The 17,610-nt window shown below is 40.7% G+C and overlaps 1 protein-coding gene across 1 annotated transcript in view; it reads right to left on the reverse strand.

Annotated features, from left to right (window-relative positions):
• Nucleotides 1–917: 917 nt before the first annotated feature.
• Nucleotides 918–17,610, reverse strand: part of LOC126262413 (ubiquitin-conjugating enzyme E2 T-like) — a 50,802-nt gene continuing 34,109 nt past the window's right edge. The window contains exons 4-5 of the mRNA XM_049959040.1: nt 2,777–2,872; nt 918–2,665 (exon numbers count right to left, since the gene is read on the reverse strand). Coding sequence (XP_049814997.1) covers nt 2,549–2,665; nt 2,777–2,872 — 213 coding nt within the window. The 3' untranslated portion in view covers nt 918–2,548. The remainder of the gene's footprint in view (nt 2,666–2,776; nt 2,873–17,610) is intronic.

A 17,610-nucleotide genomic window follows, 5' to 3' on the forward strand; every position in this document is an offset into this window, starting at 1 on the left:
AATTATTTGTTCATCTACTACAGTAATCAAACCCAGTTTTAAACAACAAGTTCCAGAATTACCAAAATACATTTTCTTCTTGAACAACGTTCAGTGAAATTTTGAAAGCAAACTGGCATACATTAACGAAATGTGTAACTGCATAACTATAATGATCACAGTAATCTCTAAAATAGAACCTATTTTAAAATAAATCTGCTACTACATACATCTTAACATGCAATGTTCAGCTGAGTAGATATGTGAACTGTTTAGGCAGAGGAAAATCATGTTAAACACAATTGCCACCATGATAAAAAATCCATCTTGCAATTTTCTGCGCTAAGTGGGTGATGGCAGAGAGAAAGTAGATTTATTTTTATTGAAATATCTCAATTCTACCAAAACATTCACTGTGCCGAATAACTGTACACTGGACTAAAACGTAAACCTGGACACCTACCTTTCATGGATAATTTCTTCAAATCAGACAAACTTACAGAAAAAAAGAAATGTTGGTAATATTACAGATAGCAAAAATTATTTATTTGTAAAAACACATTATTTGCACAACTCTTATAATCAATACTGAAGAAAGTGTACAAAATATGTGCAACATCCCTTTATGACATCTAAATTACTTATTTTTTGTAATGTTGTTTCACTGCTAGTGGTAGTTAAGTGTTAAAAAACCCAGAAGAAAGTCTGTAAGAATCAGAAAAAGATATGTACATGATCTTGTCTAACAACTCCTGCCAATAGATCTGGAGTGATTTATGCAAAACACAGAAAACTTCAGTCACCAACAAACAGTACATTTATGCCAATGGTAAGGAGTCTTAATATTCCTACAACATACATGATGCATTAAGACTACATTTTCAAAATTATACCTCCAATCTCAGGGCTGAAAGCTTTCTATTTCTAATATTTTATGTTCTCTCTCTCTCTCTCTCTCTCTCTCTCTCTCTCTCTCTCTCAAAATGTGAAGAATTGGATGATGTAATGCACACATAATGGTTTAACTGCCAAATAATATATATGAGGGCTATTCAGAAAGTTAGTTCCAATGCTGTCTGGTATATAATGGAGGGGGATTGCAGAGTAATTTCATCACAGCTGTCTTGCCCAACTCAGTGCAAATCTGACCGTGCTAAAGAAAGATTATTTAACTGTTGTTTGCACTGTAAGTGTATATTAAACAGGTCACTATCATAAAATATCCTGTCACCTGTGAATTAATTTATATAATCCTTTTTCTGTGTATAAAAACAATGAAAACGCTACATATTTATAGTGAACTTTGTGCATTATACAGAGAGAACATTACAGGAGAGAGTGTGGTAAGAAAGTGGTGTCATTTGTTTCGGGTAGGTTGAACAAAAATGGATGAATATCCATTGTGACAAACGGATTTGTTTCAACACTCAGTACACAATCAGTTCATGATTACACAATTATCAATCAGTCTCCCTCAGGTATCATGGACAATGTTGTGCAAACTTGTGACTGACTGTTGAGCATGATGGGCAACTGATGTCATTATCACGAAGTGGTTTGCTGTCGCATTAACGTTTCTGATATGGTATGAAGCAGGAAGAGACAAATTCCTCAGTCACATTACAGCCAGGGGATGAAAAATGGATTGCATTCGTCAAGATGGGGGAGGGGGAATCAATGGACTTAGGACACACTAGCTCATCATGCAAACCTTTAAAGAGCCGCCAAACATTTTTCGCACAAGCACTGACGCCAACTATTTTTGGGACACAAAAGTAGTAGTTTTTGTTGATTTTATGGAAAGAGGACCACAATAGCTCGAAATTTACAGTGAAACACTAAAAAGGTCAGAAGAGCCATGCAAAAATGAAGGGGGTGGGATGTTGAGCTCTGTCGTCTTATTTGTGTAAGATAAAGCTAGGCCAGATACTGCTGCGTGAACACAAATGTTGCTTAACATTTTAATTGGGAATTGTTCGAACATGTGTACAGTGCTGATTTATTAGCTCACAGGCAGCAGAATTCTACAACAAAACTTTTTCCTAAGTATAACAAGAGCCTTAATGTAGAAGTCAATTAGTATAAAAATAGCTGTAGCTAATATAATTGTTTATAACAAGAAAAACTTCTTGCTGTACTAGTGTTTCTTTTGATATAAATTAACAGAACTTACTTTCCAAATAGCCCTCTTGTACAGTTCAATAAAAGGATCTCTTTGACACAAAGTCCTGACATGAAAACACAATGGCAACGAAATGGCACTGCAACAGTAAATAGTAATGTTTTATTTGTTGCTATGTGATTTGCAATTGAGAAATTTTCAATGGGAGAGACCTTTTCACAATAGAAACTGTCATGAAATGTATTTACAACCTCTTGATTTACTATTGTTCAAGACTTGTTCTGCACTGCATGAGCACAACTAATGAAAATTACGCAAATCTATGCAAGACTGTATCATGCACTATGAAGGCAGGAATCAAGAATAAAAAGAACACAATTTACAACAAGATTTTTCTGTTATGAAGTATATCCATTATCACACACACACACACACACACACACAAATTCAATCGGTTTTCAAACATTTTGATGCATTAGGCTCCTGGGTAAGATCTTCCATTTGCCAAGATTTTCTTTTCATTGGTTCACTCCGCACACCACATGAATGACTCACTTCTGCATTCTGTAATCAATGAGATATATCATTCACCATTACTAGTCACATTTATTTCTATGGGACGAAACTTGTTTGGACACCTACTGCCAATTATGTATGAATTATAGCAACATTTACCTCCGAAGGCATTTCCAAGTTCAAGCAGGCGTGTCGTTTGGTCCATTCTCTTGCTGTCTTATCAAACAATGGTCTGTTGAATAAAAATTCTTCAGCCTACAGCAATATACAAATTCCAATTAAGACAATTGGCAGATTTTTAATTGCACTTTATATCATATTTAGTGAATAATTTATAGGAAATTATTCGCTAAGACTCCCTGGCGCTGGTGAAAATTCAATTTTATATTCAAACTACAAACATTTTTCCTCACCTTAATATATTACTAAATAAGTCTGAGTGCATATCAGCTCAATATCCTACACATTATAATGGACCAAAAAGTTATTGTATGGTTCTTTAAATTTGTGTTACAACTACTTCGTTTCTAGAGTGGTTCTGTTACAGCAATCCACTTGGCAGTGAAAGGAGATTAATATATGTGGCAACTCTCTCACCTTTCCCACCATGAACAGTATAAGCCAAATCTGAGTGCAAACAACTTAATAATCACATCAGTAATCTCACCCCAGTCAGTGGAGTTACCATAGAAGTGGTTTCCCTTATGACATAGCCTCTCATAAACTGCAAAATTATTGCCACAGAGGCTTTTGTGGGTCATCCCAGGAGCTAAACAAAAAAGGGCCTTGCTCCACCCCCATGACTCGTACAGTTTGTGCTTTGCGAATGATAACCTCTTTCTCAATACTCTTTTTGACCACAGAATATCACTAAAACAAGACATCTGTGTAACGGAGATAAAAGTAAACCTATAGTCCACTGCAGTTCAGTACAGTGAGTTCTGTCTCTCTAATCATGAACAGAATGATGTGGCTTATGTACACCGGGCAATGATCATATCGAGCTTGGACCAAATATAAACTGCCAATTCATGGCAAGTAAAGTTTTCATCGTGATATTTTGCTGTCACATTAGTATACACTAAAGTAACATTGTTCGAACATTCAACCACTACAGTGGGGCAAAAAGACAAAGCACTTGTAGTCATCATGCACAGTCAACACTACCAGTTCATGACCATTAAATACAAATTTCAGCATTTAGGTACCCTGAGTAAACGAACTGTGGACCACCTTCTTGGAGGAAACCCTGAGGGCTCTGTTAACCAAGACAGTATGTAAAGTATCCCCAGATACAAATATTTGGGCCCTGAATATCCATAATGAAGAAAAGGATAACCTCATGCCACAACAACAACAACAACAACAACAACAAAATAAAGGCAACGGAACATCTGCATCAACGATGTCAGATTCTCATCATTGATAAGTGCAGGATTTATCTGAAATTTGACAGTCATCTCAGAAGGGTATGAAGGGAGCCAATTACCAATATACATCTCAGACATGCAGTTCCATGGGTTCAACACCAGATGTGTCAGTAATGTTTTGGGCCACAGTCAAAGAGGTATGTCTCTCATCCTATCCGGGCTGACCAGTATGGGTACAAAAACTAATTGTGCAGTCCTACAGTAAACATTTCACACAAATAATGTGCAATCATATGGCACCCAACTCGTGAACTACTTCCTCTTGGAGGCAGTAACTACATGAAATAGACTGTAATATGTGCCAACATGAACCCAACTGAGCATATTTGGGACCCATTTAAAACTGCAATGTATCATTGCAGGACTCTTCCTCTAAGTCATAAAACAAGAGATTGTCTTGAAGAACAATGTCTCTAGTACCTTGTGGACAGAATGCAAGGCACAACCGAAGCATGTAACACAGTATGGGTCAGAGCAACAATCCCGTCATTTCTCAACAGCACCTCTGGTTTTGCAGATGTGTGGTTTTGAACAGACAGTATTTACTTTGGCTACTGTTTTGATTCTAAGGTAAAGTATTTCTTTATTCATTAATAAGGGTTATTCTTACGTTTCCCACTCCCCTTCACATATGCCTACACTTATTTTTGGAGATATGTACAAAACTTTTTTAACCTGTTTATATCTTCAACCCACTTTAGTCATGTTTATTATCAGAATAAAATCAAAATACTGGCTGATCACTCAAACATATGAGTTATTGCAAAGGCTACTTTGACACATAACAGTAAATTCCAGCGTAATTAATATGCAGGAAGTAATCCAAGTATTGTGATGTATTAACCCTCCCAGTATCATTGGCATCAATAACGACCCCATAAGACATTGGAGGTAAACATAGATGGGAAAGAAACTCACGACACCAAAAGTAATTAATGTAGATTAAGGAAATTTCAGGAATAAATTTGTCTATGTGACATATGCAAGTCATACATTGCAAGATCACATGTTAATTAAGTGCAAGATAAGCCTTTGCAAATGTGGGCTGCTGGTACATTAATAACCAGTGTAATCGCTACTATGTTAAATGTATGCACGCAAATATGCATGCACTGCATTGTACAGGTGCCGGATGTCAGTTTGTGGGATGGAGTTCCATGCCTATTGCACTTGGTCAACCAAATCAGAGACAGTTAATGTTGTTTGTGGATGAAGCTGCAGTTGTCATCTGATGATGTCCTCCCATGTCTGCTTAATTAGAGACAGATCTGGTGACTGAGCCAGTCACAGCAACATTTTGACACTCTATAGAATATGTTGGGTTGCACTAGCGGTGCGTGTGCGACCATTATCCATTTGGAAAATACCCCTTGGAATGCTGTTCACGAATGGCAACACTAAAGATCGATTCACCAGACTGACTTATGAATTTGCTGTCAGAGTGCATGAGAACCACGAGAGTGCTCCTTCCGCCATACAAAATCCCACCTCAGATCATAACTCCTGGTGTAGGTCCAGTGCATCCAGCATGCAGACAGGTTGTTTGCTGGCCGTCAACTAGCCTCCTCCTAACCAACACACTGCCATCTTTGGCACTGAGGCAGAACCAGATTCCATCAGAAAACACAACAGACCTCCACCCTGCCCTCCAATGAGCTCTCACTTGACACCACTGAAGTTTCAAATGACAGTGGTTTGGTGTCAGTGGAATGCACGTTATGGGGTGACTGGCTCAGACCTGTCCTTGAAGTAACCAATTCGTAACAGTTCATTATGTCACTGTGGTGCCAACTGCCGCTCAAAGTGCTGCTGCAGATGCAGTATGATGTGCTAGAGCCATATCCTGAACACGATCATCTTCCTTCTTGGTATTGCCATGTGGCCATCCGGACCCTGGTCTTCTTGTAACTGCACATTCTCGTGACCACCACTGTCAGGAATCATGTACAGGGGCTATGTTCCTGCCACATCTTTCTGGAATATCACAGAAGCAACATCCAGCTTCTCACAGTCCTATTACACAATCACATTCAAACTCAGTGAGGTGTCCATAACGGCATCATTGCCTTCTTAAAGGTATTCTTTACTAACACCAACACATCACATCCAAACTTATAGATAACTAAAGCTCAGGAACATTACAGCATATATTTAAGGCAAACTTGATTTGCATGCTCACAGTGGCTCTACTATAACTCTCTCAGGCGAAATTATAATTTATTCAGGTTTTTACACTGAGTCCCGCTGGGGTCAATGTAACACCAAGTTAATTTTTTTTTGTTTCTTGAATATTACATTTATGAAAACAGAATCATGATTTAACAGCTGTTATACAAAAAAACCTGCAACAATGAAAGCATCATTTCCCCACTTATTTTTGAATCCACTGTCATGATTTTCCTTTGTGCTTGTGGAGTAACATTGGGCCCAGTGGTACTAGGAAGGGTAAATCAGCTGAGGCAAGAAATCCTGCCTCCCTTGTTTTCAAAGCTTTGTTTCCAAAATTTATGACTTTCTCTAAGTCATTGTATCAAGTGATGTTTTGTTCAGTTTTATATTTAAAACACATTACAACTTATTCACCATTTTGTGCAGTGAGTACAACTGGGGTCAATATGACCCCAACCTATATTTCTTTTTGTTTCTTGAACATAATATTTATGAAAATACAATCATCAGGCCCGACAAGGTTAATCTTGAATGCACAATATTTTCTTTAGACATCGTGCACTAAAACTGCCGTGTGATGGTTGGTTGGTTTGGGTTGTAAAGGGACGAAACTACAGGGTCATCACTCCCTTTTTCCTGACACAAGCAAGGCTCAAGGTACACAAACACCCAACACCAAACCTAAAAAAGAAAATGAATGCAACCTTCGTGGGGAGGGGGGGGGGGGGGGCAGGACCTACACCACACGGAGAAGTAGAAGAAGGTATTAAAACCATAGAGCAATCTAATGCTTCAGACAACAAGAATCGAGTTTAGTCTTGGGGGGGAGCATAGTGCTCAACATCACGTTTGCGTCAGTAGATAACACGCCATTGATGTTAATGCCAGAACTGTTGGGGTCTGGTGCCCAAAAAGACGTCTGATCTTCGTCCAGACTTGGGAAGATGGCGTATGGCTCCCAATGGTCGAAACGTATCTCTACCAACACTCCTGCTTCCATCTTTTGATAAGTTGGCGAACGCGGGCACGGAGCCGCTTAAAGGCTATGAGGTGCTCCACGCAAGGGTGCCCCTTATGCTGCTGTAGAGCTCGCCGACACTCCTTAATTGCTTTAGCGACTTCCGGCGACCACCAAGGGACCGCCTTTCGCCAGGGGCACCCTAAAGAACGAGGATCGCGTTTTCTGCCGCAGTAACGATTGTCTTAGTCACCTGCTCAACCATAACATCGATGTTACCATGTGGGGGAGAGTCAACGGTGACCACAGAGGTGAAAGTTTCCCAGTCTGCCTTGTTTAAAGCCCATCTGGACAGGAGTCCATGGGCCTGACGCTGGGGCAGTGATAGGAAGATGAGGAAGTGGTCACTATCACGTAGGTTGTCATGTGCTCTCCAATGGATAGATGGGAGAAGTCCTGGGCTGCAAATGGATGTATTAATGGCAGAGTAACTACCATGAGCCACACTGAAATGCGTGGCGGCCCCAGTAATTAAGAGGCAGAGGTCGAACTGAGACAGTACAGTTTCGACATCTCTGCCTTGGCCAGTAAGCACGGTGCCACCCTACAAGGGGTTATGGGCATTAAAATCTCCCAAAAGTAGGAAAGGTTTGGGAGTTGATCAATCAGTGCAGCTAATACATTCAGGGGTTCTGCACCATCTGGAGGAAGATATACATTGCAGACAATTATTTCCTGCATCGTCCTTATTCTGACAGCTACAGCTTCAAGAGGGGTTTTTGAAGGGGCACAGTTTCACTACAGACTGAGTTTAGAACATGAACGGAAACTTCACCTGACACTATTATAGTCGCTACGGTTCCTGTAATATCCCTTATAGCCGCAGAGGGCAGGGGTCCACATTGGCAAGAACCAGGTTTCCTGGAGGGCAATGCAGATAGCAAGTGTAAAGCTTAACAGTTGCCATAGCTCAGCCAGGTGGTGGAAAAAACTGCCGCAATTCCACTAGAGGATGATGTCATTGTGAGATGGGAAAGGCATGAAACACTGAATGAGGCAGGTTACACCTCAGGGTCACCTGTTGCCAACAACTTACTGCCTCAGCAGTCTATATCCACTGGGTCTGAAGGTCCAACGAGATCTAGGTCCTCAGCAGACGCCAGAATCCCCACCTTAACCCCAGATGCAGAGCTTGCAGGTGGCGGTAATGTGAGTGCCACCACAATTTCCTTGGTCTTAGGGGTCTTCTTTTTGGACTTTTCTCGCTGCCCCTTAGGTTTCTCTGGCTGGGAGGGTTTCACTGCTTCAGTCTCCAGGACTCAGGATGATCATGAAGCCCTACGATCAGCTGCTTTTTGACACTTCAGCCAGTGGTGGGTGTCATCTTTCCCATTAGCATAAACCTGGGAAGGGAGTGACCCAAGGGACCCCTCCACGGTGAGAGCAGCCAAAGAAGACTTACGCTTCTCTGGCTGAGAAGTGGGAACTGATGGCCCCGATGGTTGAGGCGGCAGTGCTCCTGAGGTGGGTGGTGCGGGAGCAACATGGGGAGGGGGGGGGTGAGGGGAGGGGGGGAATGCCCTCCACCATGAAGTGGGCAGGGGTACGCATCTGGCACCGAGAGCCGACTGGAATTCGCGGAACTGATGGGGCTGGGGCTACAACTGATCTCGTAGCAGTGGTGTATGAGGATGTAGGCACTCATATTTTCTCTTAGCCTCAGTGCAGGTCAGTCGGTCCAGGTTCCATGATTTTCCTCTCTTTCTGTAAAATCCTGCAGTCTGGCGAGCAAGGTGAATGATGCTCTCCGCAGTTCAGACAGATGGGAAGCAGGGCACATGGATTATTGGGATGTGATAGATGTCCAAAATCTCGACATGTGACGCTGGTACAGTGTGAAGACACATAGCCAAACTTCCAGCACTTAAAGCACCGCATTGGGGGAGGGACATATGGCTTGACCATCACCTTGTCCTTCTCGGGTAAGGAGTCACCCTTGAAGGCCAAGATCAAGGCACTGGTGGCAACCTGATTATCCCTCGGAACCCGATGGACACACCGCACACAATGAACACCTCGCCGCTCTAAATTGGCGCGCAGCTCGTTGTCAGACTGCGAAAGAAGGTCCCTTTGGAAGATAATACCCTGGACCACATTTAAGCTCTTATGTGGCGTGATGGTAAACTTGTTACAAGTAATTTAAGTCTGAGACTGGGCAGAGAATGCTGTTTTTAATCAAGACTGACCCAGATCGCATTTTGGACAAGCCCTCCACCTCCCCAAACTTGTCCTTTAAATGCTCTACAAAAACTGTGGCTTCATCGAAACAAAGGAGCCCCCATCAGTTCTTGTACATACGAGGTACCAGGATGAATAAGGTTCGCTACCATCCTTAGCCTGGCATTGCTCCCATGGTGTGGCCAGGGAGGGGAATGATTTAGGATCATACTTTCTTGCACTGTACTGAGACTTGGAACACTTAGAAACTGCTGGTGTTTGATCACCAGCAAGTGATGGCGTGGTACGCTCAATCACGCGTCATCCACCCTGATGCCACCCACTCTGACCAGGGGCCTTCTCCACGGGCACCACCCAGCTGCAGCAAAGGCCACCTGGCAGGATGGCCATTGCTGGGAGTCCCGATAACCCATGGTGACAGGCATCTCCTCCTTGTCATACATGGGGAGAACAGCGTGGGCATCAGCAGAACGATCCCTGTGTTGTCAGGAGGCTACAACCAACAGGGTACATGGTGGCACCACCACAATGGACTGACTACTGTGCTGGATATAAGGTGCGAAGAAGTCCATGGTCATTGTCGGCACAGAAAACGACACTGCATAGTGGGTGGAGGAGAATGCACCCAGGAAGGTGTCCTCGCTCAAGAGATGAAGAATTAGCTGGACTGCAGTGCGACGACGAGAAAGTGGGCTAAAGATCTCAAGGTATGATGGACACGATGCATCACGTAAGGCGCCCTTCCCCAATTGGCTTGCTCTTTGGGAAAATTTTGAAAAATAGAGGTCGAACCCTACAGGGGACCATCACAAAGGCCAAAAGTGAGAGATTCCTTTTAATCGCCTCTTACGAAGGCAAGAATACCTCGGACCTATTCTAATCCCTGGACCCAAAGGGGGTCATCTTATATATGAAGAGGACAACGGTGACGATGAAGAGGAAGAGCAAGAGCAAGAGGAGGAAGAATAAGAAGAAAGTTTACATGCCATTTTTTAGGAATTGTAAAAGTCAGTTTGGTTGTATAAACTAAGAATTTTTTAAGGTGTGTCTTATAGTCCGTAAAATACTGTAGACAGTCTTATAGAGGAGCTCAGACATTTTCTTCAGTGAAATCCTCTGGCAAAATTTTCTTTATGTGCTTGTTAAAACTTTATGTGGAGCACAAGCAGCCGAGAGTTGTCATGAAGCAGATTCTTTTTTCTAAGTGATTCAACGTCTTCACATCCTATTCAGTAGTAGCCCATCTGTTCTGAAACATTGTTGGAAGCTCTTTATATTCCATGTCTGATACCACTGGATTGCTCGGGTTGATGCCGGAATACCAATTGCAGCTCATCTGGACAAAACTACCATTTCTGTTGAAACTATCAGTAAATTAAATTTATCAGCTGAAACAAATTTTGTGCTATGAGGTGTTTTGGATTATGTGATATCATGCAAGTGTTTAATCGTGGCATCAACTCAGCTGAAGTAATTGGTACAGAAGCATATTACTACAAGCTCTAAATACTGCCACTGATACTGAGGTAAGACACAGAGTTTATTAAATGACTCGAAATATCTCCACGGAAATTGGGAGGCTATTCTCCCACTGCACTTAATATCAATCCTGAATTTCTGGAGGTGTGCACTAAGAAGAGTGAATCATTTCATAGTGAAGACAGGAATGAAGAGGCAGATGTCAATTCAGAAGATTTATTCAAGATAAATGTATTTTATGTCATAATTAACAATCTAGTGTTTAACTTGAAAACCTGATAACCCGATTAGAATCAGTGAAGATTTTCGGTGAAACATTTGGGTTTTATGGAGATACTTACAGTTGACCGACGATCAGGTTGCTGAGGCATGCAGGTTATGTCACAAGAGATTTTGAAGAAGAAAACAAATGTCAGGAAACAACAAGTACTTCAAACTTCGAAAACATTAGAACTCTTCAATAAAATGCATGAGCTTAAAATTTCAAGCTTGTTTCGGAGGGTATGCGTATGTATGTGTATCTTTTACACACTTCCAGTGACTGTAGCTGAAGCAGAAATGTCTTTCAACGTTCTTGATCATGTTAACAGTTGTCTCAGATCAATTAAGCATCAACAACATCTCACACGATTTGGGAGCCTTCAAGGAAACTGAATACAACTTGGCAAGGCAACTAGACTTTGATGCTAAGACTCAAACATTTCCTGAACGAAAGGTTCACAAAGCGCCACTGACTGTATTATCGGCACGTAGATTATAATATATTCATCGCTGCACGACTCACTGTGGTTTATATCCAAGTACACTGATGTCTATTTACTGAAACGTGTAGGCAGCCACGGAACAAGTTGGAACAGAACACTCCATATTGTCACGTTACTGCCACCAGACCTCTACTGTAAGTACAATTCAGTAGAATACTTAGCTTTTTGTTTTTAAAGTGAATGAAACTAAATTAAACCACTTTCAAAAATAAAATTAAATGGAGAATACATACATTTATAAGCAATTCATTATTGAGTAGCAACCGAAAGTGAACTTTTAAGTCTGGTCATATCAGTTTTCTGCCATGCCACTGCCACTTTCATTGTGCTGAAAATTTTAGTCCGAAATGCACCCTTCCCTACACTTATGTGTAAAGTTCACCAATCTGGGCGGGTCCAGAGCCCCTAAGCCTATGTACGGTGTCCACTTGTCTCTTTTTCATTTCCACAGTCTCCTCTCTCTTTTCCTCCCATTCCTTCTATATACATGCATCTCTATCTTTTACTGCCACTGTCCCTCACTGACCATCAATGGCTGTCATTGTTATTGTTATTGTTTTCAGCCATCTCACTAACACTTTCTCTCTCTGTACCTCCATCACTGTCTCCTTTTTTTTTCTCTCGCACTGGCACTGTCTCTCTGTTATTCTGCTTCAGCATAAAAAAAGAGCGAATATGCTCACATGCCAAAATGTTTGGTGAGGAAGGCGGAATGAGGATTGAGGTAGATGGTTCCCCACTTATCCCTGCTACAGCGGCATATGCAGCTTATATAAAATGAATTCTATAGGTCAGTAAAGTTTTGGCAGTTTATTTATATACTTTGGCACATTTATATGTATTGTAGTGCTTCACGAATTTCTGCGTAAATTCTAGAACCACTTGGTCTTCCTCCAGCTCGAACACACTATATTTTAAATAGAAGTGTGAGAGAGATGAATCCAACCTACTGCGCATTGCATGTTTGTGTGTATAGATTTTAAAAAAAGTCATGAGCAACACATGGACGCGGCGGCCGACATGTACCTACTGTACGATCCATAGAGTTTCAGTGTATGTGTAAAGAAGAGCCTGTGCTATTCTTTGCTGGTTTAGTGACTGTGATGATTGTTAAGGACAAATGAAGAAATGTGATTAGACTTTAAAGTAATTCATGTATTGGACTTGCTAGAAGCAAGACATGTTTGTATTTTCTGGTGGTTATTAAATCAATCCCGTTATAAATGTAACTTAATAGAGTCTAATGACTGACAACTTGGTTGACTCGCTCAAGTTCGAATATTTATATGAGAAATGGTGAATTTGTTTTTTGTGGAAGTTGAAATACACAATGACTGAACTAAAAGTATTCTTTGAGTACCAAATTATTTCAAGAGTAAAGAGAGAATCTGATAAATTCCCTTAACCAGCATTATTCTTCAAAGAAGAAGTTTTTGGAGATCAACATGGCCAGCTTTCCAGAGAAGAAGATCGGTTGTGCATACCAAGTAAGTCAACTTGTGAGAGAGAGGTGGGAAGTTTGCAAACCAGCTCCACATTGCTTCTTGTCGTCTAAAGTGTTAGAACGTAGCAACCATGACAGGGCCCGAAAAAATGGGAATTAGAGACGAAAACGAGAAAAGTGGATGTTACGTGTTGCCATAGCAACCGAGTATAAAAAGACGAGAAAACCATTACGAGAAACTTTATTTAGCCCAGAAATCAAATGAAAAAGAAAATTTGTGAATGTAGCAAAGGGAAAGATGTAGGGGAGTAATAACATTAAAAGAATGGATAGAAGACCTCGACGTATTAGACTAACAAGAGATACAACGAGAATAATTCAACTAAAAAGATCCAGTGTGGGGAGTATACAACTCACACACATCGCGGCGACGCCGACGCAGAAACCAGCAACCGACAACACTGGCACCAGTTGCTGTTCACCGGTGCTGATTCCACACCCGCTCACCGATGCAGCCTGAAACTATATGCCGGGTTCTGGCGGATTCCAGTGACTAAGGGTGGCAGTGTGGTACTGGGTTGCAAGACTCGCACTCCCCCTTGGCTATCAAATTTACTCGGAGTTTCTTCTTCGATCTTCTTTTCAGGATACCGGCTGTGATGTCCTGCACAACTTCTTCTCCGAAGATAAGATGCTACTTTGGAGGAATTTTTTATACTTTTAAAATAACTCCGTACACTCGAGAATACTTAGAACTCAATCTAACTGTATTTTCATCACACACAACAGTTTTCATGCAACTAAAACGTTTTTCTGTAAGCACGACACCTTCCAGTCCGTCACAAACTATCACATTCATTTTTCCATAAACAGAGTCTACAAATCTCTCCAAATTTAACAAGACAACTATCCAGACCTTATGAAAGTATGAGAAAGAATGAATAAGTATTTGTCTCTTCTCTTCTTTTAACATCATTCAAATGTTCACCCAATAATGTTTGACGTCGCATAGAGTACAGCGCGTTTATTCCTTGAGCTGGACGTGTAACTTCTTAGGCGCGCTTGGTGACTACCTGCCCGCACCGATCATCCGTCTGATACAAGTCTGACCTGCACACACATAATTGTGGGGCCATAGACACAATTATACTTTACTACACTCATCTCCAAAATAATGCGTGTTCAAGACGGTGGAAATATGAGGGTCTCTAGAATTTACCCCAAAATTCTTGAGGCACTACATATCCCTCCCCCTAGCTCGAACACACGATATTTTGTACATGTTTGTTATGTACATCAATATTGTATTCATACAATATTACTTTGTTTCCATCAATTTACATAACGTTTTTCTAGCCATTGGGTACATTATATAGCTCTCTTTCCTTTTCCATGTTAATACTGTTATAACCATGGACCTTTTGATCAATGTAAACTTTGTAAGGACAAGAATCTTTCTGTTCCCTTTCCAATCGTAAATACAAAGTGTGCACTACCAAGTGTATGCTGTTGTTTGCTCTTACTTCGCGTACTACTTTTACTAAGCATGGATTTATTCAATACTTTTTACATTCTGAAGGAACTCTGGGTAAATAAAGGTGTTCTTTTCAACAAATATAACTTCACACAAACATGACAATGCAAGTGAAAACGAGAATTCAAACTTACCAGAATAATCTCTACTAAATGTGTGACTTTTGTCATGGTACTGCCCTTTTCCTTTAAGCATAGTACCTCTACCTTACACACGGATCGATACTAGCACTTCCTCCTTCCGTTTTGGTAGGTGCACCTCTTTATACAAATTCCTAATGTACTATGGTATAGGTCAATCCCCTTCTTGGTGCCCCTGCCCACACAGTATAGGTCAGCCTTTCTTGGGTCTGCCTACCAGCCCTTTTCCATGCAATCAAACTGGGTGCACCTTCCTCCTCCTCCTTCCTGAGTAGGCTTCAGAGTCCATTGCCCTAGCATACATATTTATATACCCTAGAATTCAAATACCTCTTAGAGAAATTAACATCCTACTTGACTCCTTACACTCGCTTCTCAATGCTTCCTTTAACCATTTAGAGTCCTCCATTACTCTTCCAGTCCTATGTTCCCAACAGACACCACACTTGGAAATATTGTTTAAAATATGTATACATACTCCTACATATACTCTGCTTGTCTCATTATCCTACAATTCGTCAGAATAGTCGTTAGACACCAATTCTGTCCACTTAAGTATACGATGTAGCATAACAAACCACAATATGTTCCTCCTCCTCTCATGTACACATACTAGTGTAATACTGTCATCATAACCATAAATACTCTTAGCTCTTACATATATAAATATATCTCTGTACATACCTTTATGTGATGTGGAACTGTCGCCTCACATAACCATGTGTGCATACCTATCACTATGTGCACACTTTTCTCCCTCCAACATGACGGTTCAGTTTACTGTACCCTTCCTGTTTGAGTCTTTGTGTTTCATTGTTTGTTTGCGTATGGGTAGTCGTGTAACCTGACTCTTTGGCCAGCATATGGAAAATAAGTTGAAGGTTACAGGAATCCACAGAAATTGAGAAGGACTTCAGCGATGTCAGATCCCATGGATGTCGTTAAATTTTGTGTGAAAGTCTCCCCATAACGAAATAATAACCACTTTATTAGGAAAAACAACATTAAGTACAGTTATTCTGTTTTCTACTCTGTCATTGACAAGTTTGAATTCTTTGTCCATAAACTTGTTAGCATCATTAGGATTGGAAAAAGCAACAGTCGAAACATTTCCGGAGATTATACTCTCGGTAATTTCTCGATCTATAATATCTCAAATGGTTCCGCCAGACTACTTTTTTATATTGTCAAAGTTGGCTAGTTTTTCTTTAAAATTCTGTTCTACATTGTTTATTCGCAAACTGACAGTTTGTATACTAACACCTGGAATTTTCGATCGAATAATCGATATTAATTCCTTAGGTCGATCTGTGCTCTGTTTTAAGATATTCATTTTCTGTCTTACAGAATTACATTTAACATTACACACATTTTCACAAGATTCTAATTGTTCCATAAGATCGCGTTCTTTATTATTACATTTAGCATCAAATTTAGTTTCCAAAGCAATCGTGCCTTTGCACAGATTACTCGATTCTTTATTCTGGTGCCTACTTTGACGTACAATGAATCTATGTTTGTTTGTTTGGCTTTTTCGAATTTCATTCGGAGCATGTAACTGAGAACTTACAGAGTCTACCTCTTTGCTTAGAGTTGCACTTAAAACTTTAGTCTGGTCTTTTATAGTTTCAGTTTGGGTATCTACCTTAGTACCTACTGCGTGTATCAAGTCTAGGGTTTTCCTGAAATGATCGTCTAACTTAGCATTTAACTGAGTGTTCACCGAGTCTCACTTCAGACTTAGTCCCTTAATTAAATTTGCTACCTTAGTCCAGTCTGACATGACCTTAGCCGCTGTCATTGCCATGGCTGATTCTACAGTTTCTGTAGGTTGTTGTTCCTTCTCCATAGTACTAATTTTTTTTGAAGAAAAGAAAATCACCTCTGCAAATAATGACCATCCTAGTTTACATTCAAATAGTTATTATCTTGAGCTCACCCGGCATAGGATTGTAGGCTGCATCGGCGAGGTGTAGAAACGGCACCGGTGAACCACACGGGCACCAGCAGCTTCAAATGTTGGTCGCAGCGTTGGTGGCGGGCGCAAAGTCAGCAACTCAAACAGCAACCAACAACGATGGCGGGTTACTGCGACTGTGTCGGCTGTTTACTGCATCGGCTGTTTACTGCATGTGTGATGGTTGTTTCGTCGCCACAACCAAATCTTCCTTAATCGAATCTTGCAAACCAATTTTTTCGTCTCATTATATGTTGCTATGGCAACTTCAACTTTTTCTCATCTCAGTCTTCTTCAAAAAGATTCCTCCTTTTCATGTCCTGCTCACTTTGGTCGCCACATTCTGGCGGTTTTGACATGATGATTTACTTTACCAGTTAATCGATCGATTACACAACAGCTACTGTACACCTTAAGTGGACAAATCAACTATACACATTGAGATTCGCTCGATCCTTTGACACATGAATATTGACGTTCAGTAAGTTCCCGTACATCTCCTTAACGTCGGAAACTATTACATACATTTTCAATAAATGCAGTTTAGAAATTATCTCAAGCTTAATACGGTAACTCTCCGTATCTCAAGACAGTAAGATAATGAATGAATAAGTAATTGTCTCTTCTCTTCTTTCAGCAACATTCAAATGTTCACTCAATAATGTTTGATGTCGCATGGAGTACAGTGCGCTTCACACACACACACACACACACACACACACACACACACACACAATTGTGGGGCAGTAGGACACAGTTTTAAAATAACGCATGTTCAAGACTGTGCTAATACGAGGTACTCTATAATTTACCCCGAAATTCTCGGGGCACTACAGGGTGAGCGTAAAACAATAATTGTTTGTGTATAAAGTTGAAGAAA

Source organism: Schistocerca nitens, chromosome 6, assembly GCF_023898315.1.
Source record: "Schistocerca nitens isolate TAMUIC-IGC-003100 chromosome 6, iqSchNite1.1, whole genome shotgun sequence".
NCBI classification, from domain to species: domain Eukaryota; kingdom Metazoa; phylum Arthropoda; class Insecta; order Orthoptera; family Acrididae; genus Schistocerca; species Schistocerca nitens.